Genomic DNA, 14346 nt, shown 5'->3' with positions numbered 1-14346 from the left:
TGATTATTCACAACCTTTGATGTCCTACAAACTATGCAGAATTTTTCAAATACGTCAGTTTTCCTGCATTCTTGCTGTCTGTTGTCAAGGCAAAGAAACACTAGTGTCATAAATCAAAGAAATTCTTCAGCACAACCCTTTAGCTAAACTGGTTTACTGGTGCAGCATGGTTAATGTCCTGATCGATAAGAAGGTTGCAGATGGGCAATGTCTCAAAGGTGTCTGCAGGACAAGAGACAGCTAAAACTCCAGTGATGCGTCTGTTCTATGTCTCTGCAGTTTTTACTTTGCAGAGACACAAGACACACAGCCAAGGGGACCTACTGGACCCTTAGTGGCCTGGAAGCTGCATGTGTGTCACCCCTGCTGCTGCTGCTGCATTTGATTTGATGAAAACACTGGCTTAGTTATTATCAGCTTTTGCTGATGTCATTTAGTCACATTAGTTAGAAAGTTTGAAAAATCTGATTGTGCATAAGCTGGAAATAGTAAATATTTTCATTGTCAAAACTAATTGTATGATTATTTCTCAAACAGAACCCCGAATTTTTTTCTGCGTCGTACTCTTCTTCTATGGTATTATTGCTGCTTTACGTTATTGTTTCTATAAATGCTGAATGTTTGTAGCCATGCTGATAAGAGCCAAAAATGACAGGACACAAGAGATTCTGTTTAGATTGCACATGGTGCAGCCTGCCTGTCAGTCTCTGTGATGGCAGTTGGTGATATCAGTTACCAATAATAATCTTGGTATGAGAAAGAACACAGAAAGATGAAGATGACAGAACAAAAGAAGTAAACAGTATATGTGAGGATAATAGCTGGAACATAAGGAAATAGCTTAGATAAAGTTGGCGCAGGAGCAGGAAAATAATACTTCTTACACCTCCGAAGACAGATCTTAATCTGTCGCCTTCATTCATCCACTGCTCTTAACTTCTCCATCGCTGCTGGCTTTTGATCTCCTTGCTCTCTCTTGCTGACTCACTCTCCCTATCCTTCTCCCCACAACAAAGAGACAAAAATTGACATGCACTTCAGTCTCTAACTTTCTCACTAACTAGCCCCCCCTCCTTTTTTCTTCTCCTTTCCATCCTCTCCCCTTCTGTTTTTGCCTCTTCCCTCTCCTCAACATGCTTGAGGAATGTGTCAAAGCAGAACAAAAGAACAAAAGCTTGACAGGAGGAGGAGGAGGTGGAGAAGGTCGAAAAAGAGAAGAAAGGGGGGGGGGGGGGGGGGAGAAAGTAGCATGAGGTAAAGGAGAGACAGAAAGGAAAAGAGGAATGGAGGGAAGGAATGGGGGGCAAGAGAGAAGCTGAGAGGAGCGGGGCACGGTTGAGTGGATCTGAATGTTGAGCTTTGCTTTGTCATCACGTGCTGACATGCAGCATCACACACATTTCAGAGCTCTTTATCAACCCCCCCATCTGAACAGCACACACACAACATGGGTGAGGCTATCGTCCTATACTGCATGACTGTCTGTTTCATTCAGTGGCCTTTGATGCATTTCTTGTTATGTCATGCTAAAGCGGTAATGGCCTGTGATGACGCTGAAGACGAATTACTCCATGGTAGCCAGCTGTCCTTTGTAACCTTGGTGGTTTGAATCAGCCACCTTTAAACTGAGGGCGTGATCGTGTCCTCTTTTCTGAACCACAGACCACCACAGATGCTGTGCTTTAATATAAAGATTCCCATGTGGATTTCGATTGATCTCAGTAATACACTTCACTTTTTTACTTCACTATCAGGTGTTTTGATTTAATAATATAAGAGAAAACTGTTAAAGAGTTTAAAAAAGAAGAAGAGGCAAGCCAGCTTACAAAAAACATGAGTGACATAGAAGAAGAAAAAGAGAAGACTGGAGTGCAAATTACACCTCTAATATGGCTGTCTTGTGAGGACATGCTGTGATTGTGGCATGGTGTGTGGCCAGTGACTTAGATGTTAGGTGTGTGTGTGTGTGTGTGTGTGTGTGTGTGTGTGTGTGTGTGTGTGTGTGTGTGTGTGTGTGTGTGTGTGTGTGTGTGTAGATGAAGGAAACAATGAGAGCAAGCTTTGTTCACATCAAACAGACCCGCCGGGCCCGATGCAAACCAAAGCAACTGAACGCAGAGCTGTGCGCAAAAGCGCATATCAGGTTACCAAATATCAATCCGACACTGTTATTGACCTCTGTTAGTCACTGTGTCTTTGTTATAACACTGACACTGAGCCGGTGTGTGCGTGAAGCTTATATCCTAAGCCGGGGGGGGTATGGTGGCTAATGCCCGCGCCTTAAAGTCGCCCGGGTTACCTCGCGCTAATTCGCCGTGCAGTGTAGCGGATGGGATCATCCATCAAGAGTCAATAGTTAACGTCTGCTTTGTCCAGTTGCCATCCATCATCAGCGCGTGCGTGAGCGCGCATACATACGGTGTGTGTGCGTGTGCATTTCTGTGTGTTCTTTATAGGACTACCTTCCGACCCCGCAGGGCCCCTGACCCCGCCTGACGCGTCTCCTCCCCTCCTCTTTCTTCCGCCAGCGGGGGGCGAAAAACTTTAATAAGGAGAGCCACCGCTGACCTGCGCCAATACCACCTCTTATTTTTAATCCCAGCCCCACGTAATGTATTTCCCTCATGGGTTCGGGTTGTTTTTTCCTCTGACGCAGGCTAGCCCACCAGTTGCAGCCGTTAGATGTATCCCATTACCTCTGCTTATATTTTTATGACACAGAACCAGGGCGTACTGGAGGCTGGGAGATGAACTTGGCCCTTCTCTCACTCTCTCTTTCTCTCTCTCTCTCTCTCTCTCTCTCGCTCTCATCACACACCCACACAAACCGCTCCGCCATCTCTTCAGGTTGGCAGTTGACTTGTTCTTCCTTTGCGCCGCCCTGCCAAGACGACATGTTCTGTCAATACTGACCTGGTTACATCCTTTCTGTTTTGCAATGACAACATTGATGGTAATATGTAGTTAATGTAATTGCCTAAAGTAAGTGGCTAAACACCTAATAAACAGAGCACGCGGGAGTTTCGGGGAGTGGTTAGTTTGGGTGGTGACAGGTGCGAGTATGGATGAGAGGGGTCTCCAAACGGCGTCTCCCTGGGTCGAAGTGCACAGAGTGCTTGCTGGGGTGTTCTCAGGTTAAAGCACTGTGGGCCTGTGCCTGTAATCTGTCGGCCTCCGGGGCGTGTCCGTTCAGAAAGGGGCGTGTGCATCCCTACACAAGTATCTTTGCGCTCCGTGTCATTCATTTGAAGTGCAAATGCTTATAACGTGCACTGCTAGATAGATGAGATAAGAGCTGCTGTCAGTAGGTCTCTCATCCCGGGAAGAAGGCAAAACCAAGTCACGGACAGATCCAAGCCATCTGGCGCACACACAACTTGTTCATTTTTGACGCACAGACGCGCACTGACTGCAGCCCAGGACCTGACAGCTTATCTAGTCCACACCACTAAGCAAACTATCGCCGAACATGGAGCGCAAAATCCCAGATTTCTCCGGCACTTGGGAGATGAAGAGCTCTGAAAATTTTGAGGAACTCTTGAAAGTGTTAGGTAAGTAATGTGAAGCAAGGTTTGTTTGTTTTTTCTTAAATCATCATCACTGTAAGTGGCAGTTTGAACGTTTTTATGCGTCAGTGGTTCCTGGTGAAGCTTTTAGTTCTGTTCATAGAGACAGATCAGATGTGTCAGCTCAAACTGTAGCTTTCTCAGCACATTGTGAGTCTACCTCTGCGTCCGTGCACCAGCGTACTGCATGGGTGGGGGGTCTTTGTCATTCTGCTGCAGAACCCCAAACTCCGTTCTTGGCCCCCAGCCAGCCCCCCCCCCCCCCCCCCCCCCCCCCCCTTTTTATCCTCTCTCATCTCCCCTTTTGGCCTCCCCTGCTAACACAATAGAGACAAACGGCGACACATCTGTCTGTGTCTCAACCTCAGATTGTTTGCGTGTGTTTTTAAAGAGGACCGTTATGACACAATACAGTGCAGGACAGTGGCGTCGTTATCCGAAGTGACAGTCCGAGAGAAGAACAAATACCTGCCGCTGAGATCCACGCTGTTTTTTTGTCTGGCTCATTTGTAAACCGGCCAGTGTGTGCGTGAGCGCGCCTGTAGGGCGCACTACAGGCGCGCATCTGTCGTTAGTAGCCAATTTTCATTAGATGACTTGGCAGTGCACACCTGGAATCCGTTTTATCGCAAAGCGCCAACAACACCGCCTTTATCTTAGTCTCTTAGCTACCTACACATATAGAGGTAACTGAACTACATGAATCCCGTACCACCACTACACAAATGAAAGACCACCGGTTAGTTTTAACGTCTGTTTGATCCAGATTATTCTGACCAAAGGCAAATATGGCACCGTGCGCAATAATGCGAGGACAGGATATTTTATGCGTATACTGTCTGTCTAAAAGGACGTTTCTATGACTTTTCGATGAAAAGAGAGATCTGAGCGCCTGTAGCAACCTTTAAATCTCCTCTTAAGATATACTTTCATCACCTGGTTTTTTAAATACTCTTCTTTTTCTTTTATTTCTCCTTAAATGGTTTTAGCACATGTTCTAAAATGCATTGTTCTTGTGATGTGCCTGCTTTGTGCACTTTGTATTTGAATTATTTTATCTCTTGTTATTATTATAAGACAACATTCCAACAGCAGGAATGCTGTGTAACTACCACACACACACACACACACACATCCACACCCATGACTGCATGTGTTCCTTTAATTTACCTCTACATTGGGATGACTGACAGAGGGGAATGGGCTCTGATCCCTGGTTTCATTGGAGGCAAAGCACAGCTGGATGCATACTGTCATCACCTACTACCCTATTCCCTCCATCTATCCTCTCTTCCTTTCCTCATTCCAGCTCTCCTCCCTCTACCCTCGTCTCTCCATGTCCCAAATGCTTCCTCTGCCCTATGATCTTTGACCTCTGACCCTGACCGTCTGTCTGAAATTGTGTTTGTCCCCCAGTGGTGAAACTTGTGTGAATTAAAGAATTTCGGTCACAAAAATTAACAGCGGGGAATACCTTGAGAACCTTCGTATCCCTCTGTGGCTTCCAAAGGTTTTGGCAGGCCAGCAGCGTCTAAGCCAAAAAACTGATGGGGGCCACATTTTCACTTCTAGGCTTTTATCCTTGGTCGTGCACAAGGAGTCATTACATATGGTATCTGTGGGGGGAAAAAACTGAAAATAGGCTACATTGTGAGTAAAGCTATAAAGCACATGTATAAATGCACAGTAGCAGCTATGATGTGCAGTGATTTACAATAATAAAAAGTAAATAAATAATCACATTTTCAAACTTTTCCCACCCCGTCACAGCATGGAGGGGTGCAAAAAGTATTCATATAACCAAATGAAATAAAGCAAGTCGTTCCACAATGTAAACACACACATACTGCAAATGCACCCTGAAATGTTGAGAATTATTAGCATAACATAATATTTAAGTACTTGGAAGTATTAATAATTACCTGGAGCAAAAAAAGGTATAAGTAATTCCTGCAAAATAATGTCTTTCCAATGAGTGGACATTCATCTGCACACCACAAGCTCACAATGCATTTATATATATGAAGCTGCTTGTACAGTGCATACAAATTATACACAGGGCATAGGCTGGACAACCCAATGCATGGCAAATGACTGTGCATTTCTCTCTGTATATATTTACACTTGGTGACAGGTGGGAATGTGTGAGAGGTGAGAAGTGTGAAACCCAACTCGCAGCAGATACACACTGGGCGGCATACACACACTTCCCCTCACACTTGGACAGAGATCTTCGCACACCACACGCAGACCGCTGCCCCTCGTCTGCCCAGGCCCCCAACCTCCCTCCCCCACACCGGTCTTCTCCTTGTTCCCTCTCTTTTCCCACGGGGTAACATCATTTTTTTCCTCCTTCCCCTTTTCAGATAATCATTATCGGACAAACCTTTTCCTCCTTCACATTTTTTTAAAACTTCTAAGCACATTTCAGTGGGAAAAAAGGCTGGGGAAATTAATTTTATTAAAAATAATACTGCAGATTAGTTTATAAATGTGGCTAAAGTTAACAAACACTAACATTAGTTAGATTTTACGTGACTTGTCTTTTTCTTGGGAGTGCTGTTCTGCTCACTCTTTCGTGAAATCATTGTGAAATACAGATGACCAACATACCACAAACTGCCCCCGTATGGAGAAGCCTTTTACAGTCACACAAAATATTGAATAAGTTATGCTTTTTCCCTAGAAACAGAAAAAAGGGGAATAACTGAGATTACACTTCAGGAAGTGCAAATCGCAATCACGGTGTGAGTGTTAAAGTCAGTAAGCGTGTGTTTGCATGGCCGCAACGATGATTAAGTCTGTGGAGGGGGATTGAAGCATGCTTTGTCATATGACCTCATTGTTTCCTGTGCAATCATTATTGGAAAGCACTGTGCATTTCAAGTCTGCTCCAAATTTTGCCCCGTGTGTGCAGAAAGACATTGCAGATAAGCAGCAACACAACAACACTCAAACACAACCACACAGCCGATACAGGGCTTGCTTGTCTTTGTTTGCTTGTGTTTTTGTTTACACTCTAATACACAAGCACAGGAAAAAAAAAAAGATCCATCTCCATGAACTGAGTTTACCAATGTCCCAGGGAATATTTTTAGTTTTAGTGGAAGCAGTAGTGTTAATTCAAGGCACCACATTTAGCTGTGTAAGAGCACTGTCACTGTTTTTTTGTCATTATGTGTTGTCTTTTCTGGAAATCTCTTCTCACACATGCTCTTTCGCATTTTCTGTTGCTTGTTTATGTAGGTGTGAACGTGATGCTACGCAAGATTGCAGTGAAGGCAGCCTCCAAGCCCCTGGTGGAGATTACTCAGGATGGAGAAACACTCTCTATTAAAACATCGACCACAGTCCGAACCACCCACATCACCTTCACTGTTGGGCAGGAGTTCAATGAGACCACTGTGGATGGGCGTCCCTGCACGGTACACAAAATATGGACATGAATATATTACTAAATGCACTTCATCTCTTCTTGGACTACACATGGAGACACACATACATAACCAAATACACAGTAGATATGGGTGGGAGCTGTGTAGATTACATCAATCTGTTTAATTTGGCTTTTCATCATATTTGGACTGATAGCACAGCTTTACCCCTCCCTCGGTCTCTGAAGGCCTATCATGCTACACTGCACTCCTTCACACACTTTACAATCCCTTTCAACTTCCCATCTTCCCTCCGTTCCCCCTACTTGCCCTTTGCTACCCTCTGTCCCTCCCTAATTCTCCCCGCTACTCTCTCCAATTTCCCATAGATGGCCTCTGTTCAGCCGTTTCCAAAGCAAACACATGCAACCCAGCCAGCGCTTCGCTCTACTAACGATGAGCGCATCACGAGTTATCACCTCTCAGTGATCACCCTGCTAAAGCCTTTTTGTGCTCTCTCTCTATTAGACACTCCCTCATTAAGTTCCCTTCCCTACAAATGGCATTGTATTTATTCGTGTCCATTTATTTGTGCATTCATTCGTGGGTCTAATGGCTTTTCAGAGTTTTCCACGTTGGGAAACAGACAGCAAGATCAGCTGTGAGCAGACTCTGCAGAAAGGAGAGGGGCCTAAGACATCTTGGACCCGAGAGATCACCAGTGACAGCAAGCTGATCTTGGTAAAACACACAAACTATCACCTGAGCAAGAGTTTAGATTTGGAGACTAACAAGTGCAAAGCTTTACCATAGATTATAGTTCACAAATTATTGTACACTATCCACTACTGATCTACTACTAAACTGAATTTTCAGACTTGAAATTAACTAATTTTTTTTTTAAAAATGTGTGTTTTAAAGATCATTATTAAAAAAGTGGCTAAGGAGTAAATCTTAAAATGAACTATGAACTGTATATAAAAAATGGACATTGCCACTGTGCTGCCTCCAATCTACACTTTGAAGCCTTGACCTTAGCGTTGTGAACATCCCCATTTATCATTTTGTAGCCATAAATAATCGCAATTGGACCATAGGATGAGGTGCGAAGTTGTCAGCTAATTTCAGGAAATTTGACATCCCTAATTTATACAGGATCACACACACACAGACATTGGCTAACTGCTGTGCAGCATATAGCACAAGAAACACAGTGACATGGTCCAATTCAGTAACCCAGCAGTCACCAACCAGCAACATCTGCATGAGCTACCAGTCACCTGTCAGTCGAAGAAGCTACACCCTTAACATAGTGGCCATGAAGGGGGAAATTAGCTTGAGAGACCAGTTTGTAAACGTGTTTATTTTGTCTATGTGGATCAACTACAGGCTGTATAAAATAGATGCTCATCAGTTCTAGGACTCGTAAACCAAGTGCAGAAATGCTTTAACCCTGCATTTTTTTTTCTAATACCTAATAGCTCATGACTCCTCTGGCTGCAAAAGGAAGTCCAGCTGTGTAGAAGTCTATGGGTGCAACAACTCTTGAGCTCACATGATCTATGACATCATTAAATGCTCCCCCAATGAGTTTATGCTCTCAGTTAGCACTTCTAACTTTAATACGCAATAATTATGTTATATCTAAATCATGGTCCTCATTCGAGTCAAAAATGAAGATAAGAAGGTTATCTTCACGTTGGCTATGCCCACAGTCTGTGGGGATTGGCTTACTTTTGGTGCCAGCCTCAAGTGCCCAATCAAAGTACTGCAGTTTGGGGGGGGGGGGGGTTGGGCGCTTGTCCTTTAGTCCAGGTTGTTTCCCCTTATTTAAACTCTGCCATCAGCAAAATTTTATTCAGCTGTCGTGAAGACAGTTCAGTTGTCATCACATGAACAAAGTGTGTACTCTGTGTCACAGCAAGACAACTGGCTGACAAACAGACCACGACAAAAGCTGCTACGTGGATCTTGTTTTACTTGTGAAACCTAGAAATATTCTTTTGTTTATAGCAACGAGGGCTGCATGGGCTGTAGCATTGCACTTCTGACATTAGCTGCATGTGTTTGCGAGACACTCACCACACAGAGTTGAGTTATTGTACTCAGATAACCTTTTTGGAGTCCACTTATATCTGCTGCCTTCTTACAATAAAATACTAATCTAATGAAAACATAAACACAGAAGCATAATTGCACTTAATGGGGAACCCCACCCAGCTAGCACTTCATGTTGATTGAAACAAACTTTCTGATGTAATTAAATTAAATTACATTAATTAAAATTCTTATTTGACCCAGTAAACCAGTTCAGCTAGAGATAAGATACCACGCAGGCTTCAGTCTGGAGTAAACTGTTTTTAAAGTGAAGAAATTGCAAACACAGTAAGTATTTATGGGGAGATGCTAGCTTGAGGGCTAGCAGTAAATAGTTCACATTTAAGACTCCTGAAGTCTTGTTAAGCACCAAACCCACAGCTGGTTTTTAGAAGCCAGCGTAGTTGTAGTGTTTGTGTGTGTGTAAGAGAGAGAGGGGAAGCAAGCAAAGTGTGTTTACTCTTTGCATACACAGTGATTGGTCAAAACAGTTTGGCACAGTGACATTATGTTAGTCATAACTGCTGGAGGCAATAAAAATTGGACTTTTAGGGTGGATTAACATGAATGGCTGTTCTGTGAAAGCTTTAACTTTTTAAAAATGAATTTATGGCTAACTCCATGCCAGTACTTTTGCCTCAGTGTGTGCGAGTATCCTCATTAACTGCCCTCATTGCCCTCTCTTTCTTTTCAGACCATGAGAGCAGATGATGTGATATGCACCAGAGTCTACGAACGACAACAATGAACAAGAGCACTTCTCACTTTTCGCCCTTTCAGCGCGCCCCATGTCTACAGCATCACCGCTTTGTGTCATTGCTCCTCTTTGTCAGAGCTGGGAAATAGCAGCCTATAGTTTTATTCCAGCATCCATGTTAGCTTCACTATATAATAGGTGTGGTAATTATATCTAGCATGTCACATGTGCACTATAGTCTTAGCTACTGTGCTATCCGTCTGTCTTTCCAGACCCATCAAACGTGACCAGCTGAAGATTTGAACATGAACATGTCTTCTGCATTGTATTAGACTTGCTAAGGAACATCTTGTGTATTTGGCATTGTGTGTGTTTGAGTGTGAGTGTGTGTGTGGAAGGAGATGGGGTGTGAGACTATATTTGTAGACGTGTAAACCAATCTATGAGCTCTTCCAGTCTCCGGGTCAGTTTTGATGTGTCCCTCTGTCCTCTCTGTTGCCCTGCCCTCACAACTTTAACCTTTTTCTATCTCATGATGACATTTTATATTTATTACTACGCTAGAGTCGGTTTTTACATTGTGTCTCTTTTATACGAAATGTGATCGTAGGAAACAACACTTTCTATGGGAAAACAATAAACTACGACATTAACTCAGCTCGGCTCTTGGCTCTCCTGTGTTGAAAACCATTAGGAGCAGAAGTGCATTTAACAGTGCCAGCAGTGTTTTATGGTTTGTGAGTGTAGCTGCAGAATGTGTGCCCATTAGACGGCTCCATCTTATTTTGGGTTTGCTGTCAGCTGTCTGCAACTAGAATAACTTGTCTGTCCCCTCCCGTTTAGTCTTGCTTCCTCCCAACCTCCCGTCCCTCCCTTCCCTCTCTCTGTCAGTCATCTCGGTGCCACATGTCCTCCTTATTCTTCTCTCACAGTTTCATCTTGCAATGTTTCCCTGGCAGCTGGCTCTCATTTCTTTTATTTCCATATTATTTGCCAGTTAGTTAAATGATTCATACTTTTAAAGCCCTAAAAGGCTGCTTGACTTCAGGGATATGTTGTGTTTTTAATCCACTTACTCACTTTCCAGTCAAGAGTTAGATGAGAAGATTGATTCCACCTTTACATATTTAAGGCCTAGACATGTGGCCACTATATGGGCAAAAGTACTGGGTCACACCACACCTGGTATGCACCAATCCAAGAGTATAATAATGAGCTGTAAGTGATATTATGGCAAAGGGGAAGCATTTAGGAACAAATTCAATTAAATTCAAGTTGATTTATATAGCACCAAATCATGACAACAGTTTCCTCAAGTCATTTTTCACTGTAAGGTAAAGACACTACAGTACTGGAGAAAACCACAACCACAACGAGCAAGCACTTTGCAATAATGGGAAGGAAAAACTCCCTTTTACCAGGAAGAAAGTTCCAGCGGCATCCAACTCGAGGGGGGGGGGGGGGGGGGGGGGGGCAGCCATCCACCATGACTGGACAGGAGAAAGAGAAGAGAAAAAACATAGAATAAAGAAGAGGAATTACAAAAATATAGCGACATGCTGCAGTCGTATATAAACACACAGGCAGTGAAAAAAGTGCTCAGTGCACCATGGGAAAGGCTCGCAGCATGCTTGGGCCTCCAGCAGTGTAACTAAGGGATAACTAACATAACTAGCTACATGCTTTATCAAAAAGGCAGGTTTTAAGCCTCATTTGGAATGTAAAGAGATCGTCTTTCTCCAAAATCCAAAATTGGAATTGACCCCACAAGAAAGTTGCCGGATAGCCGGAGACTCAGCCTCCCATTCTACTTTTAAATATCCCAGGAAACACAAGAAAGCCAGCAGTCTGAGAGTGAAGTGCTCTATTACAATAAAAATCTACAGCGAGTCCTGAGTTGATCATTCAAGACCTTGTATGAAAGGAGAAGGATTTTAGATTTGATTCAGGATTTAACAGGGAGGCAATAAAGAGAGGCCAGTATGGGAGAAATATGCTCTGTCTTTCTGATCCCTGTCCATACTCACTGCAGCATTTTGGATCAGGTGAAAGCTTTTCAGAGAGCTTTAAGAGCAACCTGACGGTAGTGAATTATAATTTTCCAGCATAAAAGTAACAAATGCACAAACTAGCTTTTCAGGATTAATCTGAGACACAGAATAAAGAAAGCAGTCCTACGTATTTGTTTGATATGCATCTTCAAGGACATATCCTGCTCAAAATAGACACATTGTTTCTAAGGTTTTTCAGACAGAGGGTAAGCTCAGTTACGTTTGAATTTAGGAGAAGACAATTACAGGAAATCCCGGCCTTCACGTATGTCTTTATTATATGTGTTTGGCTTGACACATTGATTTAAGTAATCTGGCTTCCAGGACTCTGCTGATTCAATAACGTATATAATATAAGTTCAAACCCAGTCTGGCAGTAACAGCAATGCAAAAGCTGCACCAGGAGTGGATGGATTTCCATAACCAAGCAGCTCCTGTAGGTGTAAGATTTAGATGGCCAACTACTTTTGTCCACGTAATGTGTCTGCATATAAAAATGTAGAATCTGTAGACAACAGGTTTCTACTGTAGTTCGAGTTCTATTGACCAATTAGATTTGCATAGGCTTTGGTTGCATGTGCAGGTAAACATGCAGGTAAATGTGGAGTTTTACCTGGTTTCACCTGATGATTATTTAGCTTTTTATTATTAAAAAAACATATTTATTTGTAAACAATGACCAGAGGACGAAACAGATATCCGCTCACCAGTTGTTAAAAGCCTTTAAAATTGTTTATAGTCAGAGGCAGCAAAATTGCCCAAACCAGCACAACTAGTTAATGTGTTATACTAAAAAAAAAAAAAAGTCTATAAATACCAAATGTTAGGACCTTACCTACTTTTTTACATGTGTTTTTTTATTATCTTACACTTCATGTTTAGAGGTGCTGGTAGCTGGGTGTTGCTGCCTATACACAGAGCAGGGTTGTTGAAGCTAGCTAACTATCCATTTGAGGTAGATGAGACCCAGACACAAGAGTGGTATTGATCTTCTTGGAAAAAAGGTTAAAAGGAATCTCTGACAGGTCAGCCTAATCCATTAAATGTCCTCATTTATGGATTTTATATTATTGCAACTGTGGAGCGTTACTGGACAAATAGAGGTCAGCCCGAGATCTTTTTGGGTCAGACGTTGAACCTCTTGACCAATCGTCAAATGGTCAGAGTTCGGGCAGTGGGCGTGCCTCTAATGGCAGGAAATGCCACTTGGATTACAGGGTACAGCTGATTGACAGCAGATGTGCTTAACAACAAGCAGGCCATTAAGGGTCCTGGAAATGGAAGAGGCAGGGGGGGAATTGACAAAACAATATCCCACACACATTTACGGTCATGTAATAAGTGAAAAAAAGTACAGATGGATTCCTGAGGGAGGAATTTAGCGTTGACAAAACTTTTTTCTTTAAAGAACTATCTCATCTTTATTTCTCTTCTTGCCCTGCAGCTGTGTATAGTTACGGTGTGACCCCAATAAAGTCCCCTCCTCTGCCTCCTGCCCTAATAAAAAAGGTAAATAACTGCCCCTCCCTCTCTGTTTATTGCCCCCTGGGGCAGTAAAAGGCAGCTGTCTGGCCTCCTTCAAAATGCCTTCATCCACATGCATTTCACAGAGAAAACTGAAAACACACATTCTGTCAACTTTTCACACACACCATCCAACACCCACACTCTACATGCAGTTTATAAAACACTGTGCACAAAAACATGTGAAAAAAGCAGTCTGGATAACTAAGAAGACACCGAGCGCACTCGTGTCTGCTGATGACATCCTGACAGCATCGTTATTTCTGCAGGTTGTTGGCTTTAGAGAAAACATAGCAAGGAAAAGAAGATATGGGACTACCTTGGCAAACTCTGGACAAACATACTGCACGCCAACACTGTAAGAGAAACAGTAACGGATATACTGTAGGAAAAAAATACAGACATGCATATACACAATGATTAACAACTGCTGCTCTTCATCCATCAGATTTAAGTGGAAACTTGACACCACCTGAACATGTCTAACAAGTAACCATGGGCAATCGCAGATAACTGAATAGAAACTAGATGTTGGTGTTGTCGAAGTTTGTGGGGGAGCAGGTTAGTTTAGCTGCCCCGGGGCCACGGCTGACTCAGGGTGGCGTTTGATAAATGACTTACACGCATGCAGGAGTTGAGTGTGTTCTTGCCTGCATACTTGAGTGCGTGTCACAAAAGTCAAGACAGGTGATTTGTGATCTGGTTGAAGGAATTACTGAGGAAAAGGGTCAAGTGCATTCTGGGTTAGATTGTAAAGGAGTGGGAGGCGTCAGAGAAAGAAAAATGTCCTGTGGGTGCTCAGAGAGCACGACTGGCAAAAAGCGACACATTCCCACTACATCTTCCTGATACACATATTCATAGGGAAAGTATGCATGTGGCAGTGTGATGACAGGTTAAACACCCTCACACACTACACTGTCACTGTCCGGGATATTGATTTACACTCACACACACACATCTGAAGGTAAAGTGCACCAATCTCCTGTGGCAAACACTATTAGACCACCCAGGAACCTTTGAGGTCTCTTGTAAAA

The 14346-nt window shown here is 43.1% G+C and overlaps 1 protein-coding gene across 1 annotated transcript; it reads left to right on the top strand.

Moving 5' to 3' along the window:
• The first annotated feature begins 3223 nt into the window (after positions 1–3223).
• Positions 3224–10391, top strand: crabp2a (cellular retinoic acid binding protein 2, a). Its single transcript, XM_040029837.1, has 4 exons — positions 3224–3551; positions 6813–6991; positions 7565–7681; positions 9732–10391. The coding sequence occupies exons 1-4, from the start codon at positions 3470–3472 to the stop codon at positions 9783–9785; spliced, it is 432 nt and encodes a 143-aa protein (XP_039885771.1). The 5' UTR covers positions 3224–3469; the 3' UTR covers positions 9786–10391.
• Positions 10392–14346: the final 3955 nt, after the last annotated feature.

Source organism: Simochromis diagramma, unplaced genomic scaffold (assembly GCF_900408965.1).
Source record: "Simochromis diagramma unplaced genomic scaffold, fSimDia1.1 OVJJ01000361.1, whole genome shotgun sequence".
NCBI classification, from domain to species: domain Eukaryota; kingdom Metazoa; phylum Chordata; class Actinopteri; order Cichliformes; family Cichlidae; genus Simochromis; species Simochromis diagramma.
The sequence above is the reverse complement of the archived record's forward strand: the minus strand, read 5'-3'. Positions and strand labels throughout refer to the sequence as shown.